Source organism: Crocuta crocuta, unplaced genomic scaffold (genome assembly GCF_008692635.1).
Source record: "Crocuta crocuta isolate KB4526 unplaced genomic scaffold, BGI_CrCroc_1.0 scaffold15, whole genome shotgun sequence".
NCBI lineage: Eukaryota > Metazoa > Chordata > Mammalia > Carnivora > Hyaenidae > Crocuta > Crocuta crocuta.
The window spans coordinates 3457294-3468289 of record NW_027530508.1 but is presented as its reverse complement, the minus strand read 5'-3'; the positions used below and the strand labels follow the sequence as shown (position 1 = coordinate 3468289).

Sequence of the window (10996 nt, the reverse complement as noted above, 5' to 3'; positions counted from 1 at the left end):
GGGGGGGGGGGGGGGGTGGATTGAGAGAGAGCATGCACACATGTGAGAGCGAGGGAGGAGCCGAGGGGGAGAGAGGCAGAGAGAAGGAGGGAGAGAATCTTAAGCAGGCTTCATGCCCAGCGCAGAGTCTGACACCGGCCTTGATCTCACAACCTGAGCCCAAATCAAGAGTCAGACACTTAACTGAGCCACCCAGGCGCTCCATGTGTTAAGTGTTCTTAAAGGAAGTGGGTATGCCCTCCTTCTTCTCTTTTGTTGTTCCTGCTGCCAGGATGGAGACCTGATACCTGGGGCTTATGCAGCCATCTTGCACCATGAGGTAGAAGCCCGTTTGGATAGAGGAGAAACAAAACTGAAGGAACCTGGATCCCAGATGATCATGGAACAACCAGCCTGGGAGAGTTCCCCAAACTTGTATTTGTGAGAGAAATAAACTCCTTTCTTATATAAACACTATCAGATGGGATTTTCTGTCGTTCAGAGGAACTATTCCTCTCTAATACAGTCGGTTTAAAGACAAATACAGTATAAATAAATCACTGTGGAGGTAGCAGGCAAAACTTGAGAAGAAAGTGCATGAGTGGCTGAGGTTTGAAAAAAATACCGATCCAAGTGAGAAAACTCTGGAAACAGCCTGTAGTGCGTCTGGGGGGAGATATGAAAGAATAACCCAGGTAAGATTGAGGTTTTGCTGGGAGGAAGGAGGAAGGAAAAGTGTTCCTGGAAGATATAATAACATTTAACAGACGCAGAGATAATCGTAATGAATTACTTGTGTGTTTGACAAATGGTTACATAACCCTCCCCATATGCCAGACACTGTTCTAAGTGCTTTACAAATATGAACCCACTTAATCACCTTAACCACCTTATCACATAGATGCTATTATCCTCCATGTTACAGTGAGGAAACTGAAGCCCAGAGAAGTTGATTACTTGCCCACAGACCCACAGACCTTGAACTCAAATCCAAACCTCAACTCAGTGCTCATAACCGCTGTGCTGGGTCCCATCAGAATTTTTTTTTTTAATGTTTTATTTATTTCTAGGAGAGAGAGAGAGAGACAGCATGAGCAGGGGAGGGTCAGAGAGAGAGGGAGTCACAGACTGAAACAGGCTCCAGGCTCTGAGCTGGCAGTCAGCACAGAGCCCGACGCGGGGCTCGAACCCACGAACCGCGAGATCATGACCCAAGCGAAAGTCGGACGCTTAACCGACTAAGCCACCCAGGCGCCCCCCCCATCAGAATTTTCAAAGCACAAGGAAACTTTCCGAGTTGTGAACATTATCCCCGTTTTTACGTTTGGAACAATTCGCCGAGTGCCGAAGAGAAAAGAGATGGTCTGCGGTCACACTGAGGGTTTGTAGAAGTACAACCAGAACCGAGGGCCTCTGACTTCCGTATTGATCTGGGGATCTCAGACAGACTTCAAGTTCCAGGGCTGATCGGCCATGACCTACGGTCCCCCACAGCGTTCACTTTTGTCAATCTCTGGCCACCCTGCTGAGTTCTGGTGTTTGGGTTTGTTCACGTGTTTTATATTTAGCCTCTAGTACCAACCTCACCTGGTTTCCCTGGAACTCAGATGCTTGTATGGAGTGGCTCTGATTTCACGGTAATGGGACACTGTTCAGGGATTGGAGGAAATGAGGTGGTGGCCGTGTAGGGGGGGAGTCCACACCCCCCTCCCACACACACCCCTCTTCAGCCAGCTCTGCCTCTCCACCTGATCAGTCTGAAGCTCCTGGTCTTGGGGAGTGAAAAACCTGGATGCTGTGATTTCTCCCTACCCTGAAGAGAAAAAAGAAGGGGAATGGAGGCTCATATCCCCAGGCTCTGCAAAAGTAAGCCCCTCCACCTGGCAACTCGGACGGAGACCTCGTCTTCTCTCATCCACACGCCCTTCTCCCCAGGCCGGCATAGGCTCCCGGCCCCGGAGGTACTGGGTTAGCTGTATTTAAAGCACCTGCTTGGGGGAGAGTGGGCCCAGGAAGAAAGGAAGGGGAGCCTCAATGGAGCACCTCCTGCGTGCCACCAGTCCCCGAGCTGGGTCACCTTCCCTGGTCCCAGGACAGCTTAGAGCTGGAGCTCAGTCACCAGGGGAGGGAACCGGAGCTCGGAACAATCAGGCAACTTGCCTCGGAGTCTCATCCAAGGCCAGCCTGGGTCAAGGTCAAGGGACTTTCTTCCCACTGACCCATTCTGCTTCACCAGAGTCTCCACCACCTCATCGGGGGCAGGGGCCACACTCCCCTGACCTAGGAGGTAGGGATGTAGGATGGTGTACTGGACACCCGGGCACGGGACAGGTGTGTGTCAGGCACTTGTATACCAGGGGGCTAGTATACCCTGCACAGGACACTCTGTGCCCAGGTGTGCTCAGAAAGAGGTGCACGTGACTCAAGTGGTCGGGTGCTTGCGTGTGCTTGCCTGGTGGAATGGGAGCGTGGAGGGCTTGTGGGCTGTCACAGTGCAGACGCTTCTCTCCGCTAAACTCCCACCTCATTTGTATTTTGAAAATTGGGGATGAAGACAAAGGCGCCTAGGATACACGAAAGGACAGCCCCAAAGGGTGAGTAGGGGTCGGGCCCTAGGGGTCAGGCCTGGAGGAAGAGCTAAATGATATCTTCGAGCCCACCTGCCCCACCCAAGAGCTGGGGATAACTGCTCATGTACCTCGGGGCAGGTCATCTCGTATTCTTGCCTCTCAGGCTCCCTCTCTGCCCATGACCTGAGCATGAAGTGAGCATCAGAGACACCCTCCCTCCACTATGGACTTCCCAGAGGAGCCGATCAGGTCATGAACGAGAAAACATGTGTAAGGAAATAAAATATATGGGGGGGAGGGGAGATTATGGAAAGGACCTGGCGAGGGAAACCAAGGGCCTGGCCTCTGCTGTTATATTTTTAGGACACTGGCTTGAGTCCTGTAATAAAGAGACCCCAAATAATCGTGGCTTCAATAAAACAGAACTGAATTCTCTCTCCTGTTAAAGTATACTTCACAGTTAAGGCTGGCTGGTGGCTTCTCCAATCACAAGAGACCCAGGTTCCTTCCATCTCGTTGCTCTGCCATCTTCTACCTTGTGGTCCAAGATGGCTGCTCCACCTTCAGCCCTTCCGCCTATTGACTATGTCCAATCTGAGGGAGGAGGACCAGGGGACGGGGCAGGAACCTTCCTCCACCTTCTTTTTAAGGCACAACCCAGAACTTGCACATATCAGTTCCCTTCATATCCCATCAGCCAGGATTTAATCACGTGGCCACAGTTACCTGCCAGGGAATCTTGGAATGGAGTCTTTTGCTGTGTGTGAATGGAAGAAGGGATATTGAGGGACACCCTGCTTTGCCACAGCTGCTGACTTGTGTGGCCAATTCACATCTGCAGGGGAGCACCGTTTCTTCATCTTCAAATTCATTCGCTCATTCATTCATTCATCCATTCATTCAATATCTGTCTATGTCTGTGTCTATAGCTATATCTATGTCTATTTGTATGTCTATATCTATATCTAATTTATATCTCTCTGTAGATCTATATCTGTATCTATATCTATGCCATTCTTGTAGTATAAAAAACAATTTTTGAACAACCTGATTGCTAATGGGTCTTCTTATAAGCCCCAGAGTCTGGTGCAGGGTCTTTCTTGATCGCCACTAAATGCCCACAATGCCCAGTGTAGGGTTTGGCTCACAGAGGCCCTGTTATTAGCTGCCTGTGGATGACAAATGGATGGCCATTCTGGCTTTTGTATTCAGTGAAGACATTTCCCCCAACTCAGGGATGTAAGCTTTACCCTTTGCAGGCCTCCTGGCTCTACCAAACGTATCCCTGTGTGCCAAGCCTTGCAGAGCCTGTGAAGTAAAATGTGCTAGGAACCTGAATCTTGAGGGTGGGATTTAAAATCGGTGAAAGTGCATCAAAACAAGGTAACCATGAGAAATGGTTTTCCAGGGTAATTAGGCATCCATGCTAAAGGCCAAGGACAGAGTGTGAGATTCTAAGGGCCGAGTGCTCCTATCCATACCACTACTGTGTCAGGCAGAGAACCTACGAGGCCTGCCCAGGGGGACAGCACATGGCTTGGCTTGAGCCCCTGCACGACCCCCCACTACTTTGAGACATCAAGCAAGACCCTCCCATGCAGGTCAGGGAGGACAGGTTCTAGTTCCCACCCTGTTGCTTACCTGCTAGGTTGATCCTAGGAAATCCCATGCCTCTTTGAGCCTCAGTTTCCTCATCTGTAAAAGAGGTTAATAATAGGATCTATCTATTACCAACTATGAAGTGCAGATAACAATGGTACCTACGTTATAGGCAGAAGGTCACTTAGCATCTCAGTAATTTAAAAAAATTTTTTAATGTTTATTTATTCTTGAGAGAGAGAGAAAAAAAAAAGCATGAGCAGGGGAGGGGCAGAGAGAGGGAGACACAGAATCCAAAGCAGACTCCAGGCTCTGAGCCATCAGCACAGAGCCTGACGCAGGGCTCGAACCCACGAAACGTGAGATCATGACCTGAGCCGAAGTCGGACACTCAACCAACTGAGCCACCCAGGCGCCCCACTATTTTGAATCTCATTATACCTAAGATGGAAAGGATGAGGTCCAAGTTCACATACAAAGTTTAGTAGAGCTGGGGTTAGAACCCAGGTGTCCTGGCTTCCTATATGACCCCCCTTTTCCTGCCTGGTGCATCTCATGCTTGCAAGGAGCCCCAAGTCCCTTCTCCAAGCCAGTGGAGCTCCTCCCCTTTCCTCAGTATCCAGGCTGTGCTTCCCCACTCCGCTGAACGCCAGCTTGGAAGAATTCTGTGCAGTACTTTCCTTGTACGGAGTTGGCCCAGCGCACCTCCCTAGGCCCTGTACTCACTCCCCTAGCTCTGTTTTCTGGGACTACTCTGAAGGTGCACTCTTTTTTTCTTTGATTTATACACATTTGCTTTCATTTTTACTTCTACAAATTCTATTTAGTTCTTTTTTGAACCCACCTCTTTTTACTGTTTACTTATTTTTAATGTTTATTTATTTAAGGTTTGTTTATTCGGCTCATGACCTGAGGCAAAATCAGGAGTTGGACACTTAACCAACTGAGCCACCCAGGTGCCCTGAACCTGCCTTTTTATAAGAAAAATTTTGTTTAATGTTTATTTCTGAGAGAGAGATATAGAGTGTGAGTGGGGGAGGGGCAGAGAGTGAAAGAGACAGAGAGACAGAGTCTGAAACAAGCTCCCCCCCCACATGGGGCTCAAACCCACCAACCCTGAGATCATGACCTGAGCTGAAGTCGGATGCTTAACCGACTGAGCCACCCAGGCGCCCTCTGAATCTGCCTTTTTCATCGTGCTTTTTCCTTATGTTTTTATTCTTTCTTGTACGAAGTTAACTCTTTTCAAAATACTTTGTTGTTACCTTCATCTGGAGTTTCTCAGAAAAGAGGGGCCTAAGCCTGCTGTGGATGGTGTCTACTGACTCTCACTTACAGTTAATGGTTTCCTTGTGCATCTCACAATTCCAAATTCTGAAGTCCTCTGTAGGGAAGCTTTGTGGACAGATTGTGCAGCCTGGGTTGAGGGCAAGTCCCTCTGAAATGGGTTGAGTTTTGCTGGTCCCCTTAGCTCTTTATCTGGGACCACAGTGTTAGTTCTTCGTTTGGGGTACCTTGTTCATGTGGACAGAATAAATTATTAAACTCTATGTGGGAATAGATCCTGTTTATTTCCATCATGATATTAATTTGATTACTGTGTTTTCCATCCATGATGACATGCTCCAGGATATCTGATTCGGGGACACATCCCCAGAGCCAAGAGCAGAACTTGGCACATAGTAGGCACTCAGTAAGTGTTTGTTGAAAGAAACAACTGAAGTATACCCACTTCACAGTGTGTTGTGAAGAATAAACGGTGTGTCTGTTGGCCTGGGTTTGCCCAATTAAAAAGGAGGTTTTATTGTCTCACGTGAGAGGCAGATGCTGTTGGTGATTCTGTGACTCAGTGGTTTCTAATGTCTCCACAATTTTTTCGATCTCTGCCTTAGGTTGCAAGGGGATTGCTAAGCTCCAGGCATCACATCCACATTCCAGGATGAAGGACTGGGAAGAAAGCAGGAGTCCAAGGGGAGCTTCACTGACATTTTTTTCCTGTATCAGGAAGGTAAGTTTTCCTAGAAGTCTAACGCAAATGTCTGCTTTGATCTCCTTTTCTAGAAATGGGTGGCAAAGACACCCCAGAAGCAAGGGGACCCGGGAAGTGAAGATTTTCCTTTTTCTAGACTCTCTGGAGAGCTGAGGAAGGAGGGAGGGCATTAGGGACACAGATGCATTATCTGCCCCAAGTGGGATCAGTACACGTAAACCACTTAGAGCAAATCAAGCCTTCAGAAAGAGGCACCTAGTTTCATCATTATTAATTAATAATTAATAAAATATTAATAATTGTTATCATTTAAAGCTCTATAGTCACTGTGATCCTGTTGCCATCAGACCTAGGATTCTGGATCCACTGGGCACTGGTGCCCATACCCCAGTGGCCTCTCTCCCTCCCTCCTTATACTGTTCAGAGCACTGAAGCCCTTTAAAAAAAAAAAAAACAACTACACTTTCCAACGTAAGCCACTTCCTGCTCTCATTAACTCTATCCTCAGTGACTTAGGCAGCCCCTGCTCCTTGCCTGAAGCAGGTAGGAGATCACACAGATCAAAGGCCCCTCGGGCCCATCACCAGGTCAGTGTCAAGGTCTCCTCCAAGGACGCTGAGATGAAGACAGCAGAAGAGCCAACCCCAAGCTTTGGGCAGACCCTGGAGTGGCTGAGAAAGGAGCTGGTAAGACCTTGCATGTCTTTGTACCTGACAACTTCGCCCGTATCTTCCCAGGTTCCCCGCGCCCCCCTCCTAGGGCCCCTTGTCTGGGGCAGAAGCCCCAACCAGGGCATAGGCCACTCAGGCTCCCCTCTGATACCAGCCGTGAAGTGCATAATCGCTGTCCCAGGTGCTGGCGTAAGTAGGTCGTGGCCTACATAGGAGGAGGCCATGGGTGCAGTGCTGGCCAGACTGGCCTTAGAATTACACCGAGTCCTGGGAGTGTGCCCAGCCCTGCTGCTGTGTGCCTCTGGCAAGTGGCTTTACTTCCGTGAGCCTCAGTCTCCTTACCATTAAAATGGGAGGACAATAGTAGCGACATTGCAGGGGTTACTGTCACAGTCTGGTAAGGAAACGGGTGTGATTCACTTAGCGTCTGCTTGGCTAGCACAATCCTCCCCCGGGTGGACGCAGAGCACACCCAGTGTCCTCACCCGGGCCCTCTAGAGAGCAGAAACCCACACGAGGAGGCGCAGCCCAGAGTGGTGAGAGCGAGGGAAATAGGGGGAGGTGGCAAAGAGCGATGCCATGGGAGGCGATGCACTGTGTCGCTAAGCAGGCCACCACTTTGGAAGGAACCTCAAGAGGCAGCCGGCTCCTCTGCAGGATGCAGGAGTTAAAGGGGATCTGCACCCTGGGGGAGAGGGGGGGAGAGGTGGAACTCGACCTGCCTGGCTCCCTCCTGTCTCCTGTTTCCTGTGGGTAAAAGTCCACCCTGTGGGCATTACCCCTCCTGAATTTATGGATTATGTTACTTGGTTCCTTCATGGCGGCTCAGGAAGCCAGGCCTTATGCCCCTCTGCGTGCTGTTTTATCCAAGTCCAGAACCAGGGGTATGCCCCCAAGCACATGGGGACACCAGCCAAGAGAAAGAAAGAAGGGGTTTGAGGAATCTCAGAAGGCACCCAAGGTTTGGATCCCAATAGGCCAGCTTTTCAGTCAGGGGAGAGACAGGTGGGATTGTCCAAAAATGACCTTTCTCGGCTGCCAGGTGACAGACGAGCTGGGACCCAACCCTGTCCTCACCCCCAGTGAGAGGGGTTGACCCAGGAGGGCTTCTCATGGGACCACGGGACTCCATCAGTGGGAGCTGCAGCTTCTTACAATCCCCAGGGATCCCGAGGCTCGGCAGGGGCCTTCTCCATGCTCCTCTAAACCTTGGGCACCCACAATGAGTCTGTTTGGTGCCTGAACCCAAAGGTCCATTTTCCATCTGATAAGGCACCTCTCTCTCTCACCACGTAAACAGGAAAACCAAACAGGGCTGGAGGAAGCCCACCTAGGGCACAGCCTCCCCGGCCCAAGCACCTCCCTCCACATGATGCCAAGAGATAGGAACCTTGAGTCTCCACCTGCTGATCCCAGTCTTGTAAATTGCCCAGTCGAGCCCATTTTATCCTCTATCACGTGGATTTACATAACTCCATATCGACACCTCTGGAGCCCAGCCAAGAGGCTCCACTTGACCAGCAGGGAAGGATCAGCATTGGACAGTGACTTGAGGCAGCAGAGAGAACAAACTGGTAACACCCAGGGCTCTCCCTCCTTCCATGGCCCTGACGTGATGGGGATCCCAGAAGCCCCAAACATCTGGTGAGATCTAAAAGAGGGGAGACAACTATAGCCATCTTGTGACCAAGCAAACCAGTCTGATGACTAAGGGGCATTCATTTCAGAGGCAGGAAAGACTTTCAGCCCACAGGACGTCTCACCCTGTGAATGGGACTCCTCTCTCCTGTTGAAGCCAGTTTGCTCAGGGTTTCCGGCCCTCAAGTCCAAAGGCATTGAGTCTACCACCTCCCTTAACACTTGCTTCCATGCTGCATGCCTCTCGGAGCTGGTGCTAAAGGTTGGATGATAACGTGTAGGAGGAAAACCCTAAAATTAAGAAAACACAGACTTCAGGTTTCCCCCAACATTAAAGGGGTGGCCCTGCTACCACTCACATTGCAGCCTGGGGAGCCCCCGTGTTCTCGGGCGGTGATTTTCCCTTTATCCACTCTGTTGGTACTACTACTGCTCGCCTGTAGGAAATAGGCTTTAAATTCACATTTGTGACGTAATTAATTTTGTCATGAAAACAAAATACTATCCTAATGGAGAAATAATGTTTTTTTAATATATATTTATTTGTTTTTGAGAGAGAGACAGAGAGCAAGTGGGGGAGGGGCAGAGAGAGGGAGACACAGAATCCGAAACAGTCTGCAGCTCCGAGCTGTCAGCACAGAGTCCGACACAGGGCTTGAACTCATGGACTATGAGATCATGACCTGAGCCGAAGTTGGGCGCTCAACCGACTGAGCCACCCAGGCAACCCGAAATAGTGTTAATAATCATCTCTTGGAGAGACAGACAGATGGACAGACAGAAGGGACGCCATTCCCAGTGGTGCCTTTTGGGGGAGCAGACTGAATTGCAGCATGGGGTGGGATGACTCCAGGGAAACTTTTCACCACATGCCCCTTTGTAGCTTTGCAATCTTGTATCGCGTGTAAACATTACCTGGTCAGAAAAGTGAAGTTTTAACATCTTATTATGTGAGTTACACTGACCAGCGATGACAGAATGAGAAACCCAAACTGAGAAATGCTAAGTGTTTGCTTAATGCATTAAAAAAAAAAAGAAAGAAAGAAAGAAACAATTGTAGGGGCACCTGGGTGGATTGGTTGGTAGGGCGACTAACTTCAGCTCAGGTCATGATCTCACGGTTCGTGAGTTTGAGTCCCGCATCAGGCTCCATGTTGGAAGTGCAGAGCCTGCTTGGGATCTTCTCTCTCTGCCTCTCTCCCACTCGTGCTCTCTCTCTTTCTCTCTCTCTCTCTCAAAATAAATACAACTTAAAAAAAATAGTAAGCTTATTACAATAGAAAACTGCTGGATTATCTTATCCGCTTATGCGTGCAATCAGATCCCACATCACACGTCATGTAGCTTCTGGAAAATTCCACTATATGTTCATAACAAGATGGAAGTAAAAGGGCCAATCGTGTCTTACTATTGTAGTGAAAGTAGTTTTGACCTCCCTGACCCCCTGAAAGGGTTTTTGGGATCCAAGCGTTCCCTGGACCTTACGTTGAGAATCGCTGTTCTGAAGGGCTCCTGCCCACCTGCAGAGTTTACTCCACCTTGTTTTCATTCGAAGTCACTTTCCCTTCAGTACCTATAGAGTGCTTTGTCTGTTGCAGTGAGGATTAAAGCATAGAGCAGGGCTGTAAATAAGAATAGCTTTCAACACTGGTGGTGATGATGATGATGATGATGATGATGATGATCACAGAGCCTGGTAGTTGTGTATGTTGTATTTTAGAGCCTGGGCTAACTCATCCAGTCCTCCTAAGAGCCTTGCAAGGTAAATAATTGACTTTCCACCTTGCAGATGAAGAAACTGAGGCTTTGGCGGACAGGGCTTCTGTGAGGTTGTGGGTTTGTGTCCAGTGAGACAGTGAGGGGAACGGGCTTTCTGGGGACTGCCGGGCGCCCCTCACCCTCATTCTCTCTCCTAGGCTGAGATGCAGGTTCAAGACCAGAGGCTCCTGCTCACCCTGAGGCACCTTCACAGTGTCCTGGAGGAGCTGCGCGCTGAGAGCGCTCACTGGGAGGATGCCAGGTCCAGCAGAGGGACGTCCCCCATCAGAGCTCGAGCAGGCTCCGAAAGCAGGGGCCGCCACCCCAGCTCCTCTAAGGGGCTGGCCCAGCTCCTCCAAGGAGCAGACAGCCGGCGAAGCTCCCTCCCTTGACCAGCTTGCCCGGGACTGAGTCCGGGCTTGAACTCTCCCCTCTGTTCGTCCAAGCTTCTGACTGTGATGTTGATGGGGCAGAGCACTGGAACGGGAGTCAGGGAGCCAGGGCTCTGGGTTCCTCTCTGCCCTCATCTGCTATGCGTCCCTAAATCCATCACTCAACTTGTCTGTGCCACCGGTTCCTTTTCAGTTGCCTCATCGGGGGGTTTTTGTAGGGCACAAATAAGGTGTCACGTGTGAACATGCTTTGAAATCACAAGCAGTAATCCTGCCCTTGGGCATTTCTCACAGGGTGATTGTCAAGACAAAGAAAGAGTTCAATGTGTGCAGAAGGTGTCTGGTGTTGCATGGTGAAAATTAGAGCCACCCCCACCCCCACCCCACAGTGACTCCATA

The 10996-nt window shown here is 49.8% G+C and overlaps 1 protein-coding gene across 1 annotated transcript; it reads left to right on the top strand.

Moving 5' to 3' along the window:
- Window positions 1-6224: 6224 nt before the first annotated feature.
- Window positions 6225-10597, top strand: CUNH20orf202 (chromosome unknown C20orf202 homolog). Its single transcript, XM_077766908.1, has 3 exons — window positions 6225-6285; window positions 6748-6824; window positions 10364-10597. Exons 2-3 carry the CDS (start codon window positions 6759-6761, stop codon window positions 10595-10597), a joined length of 300 nt encoding a protein of 99 aa, XP_077623034.1. The 5' UTR covers window positions 6225-6285; window positions 6748-6758.
- Window positions 10598-10996: the final 399 nt, after the last annotated feature.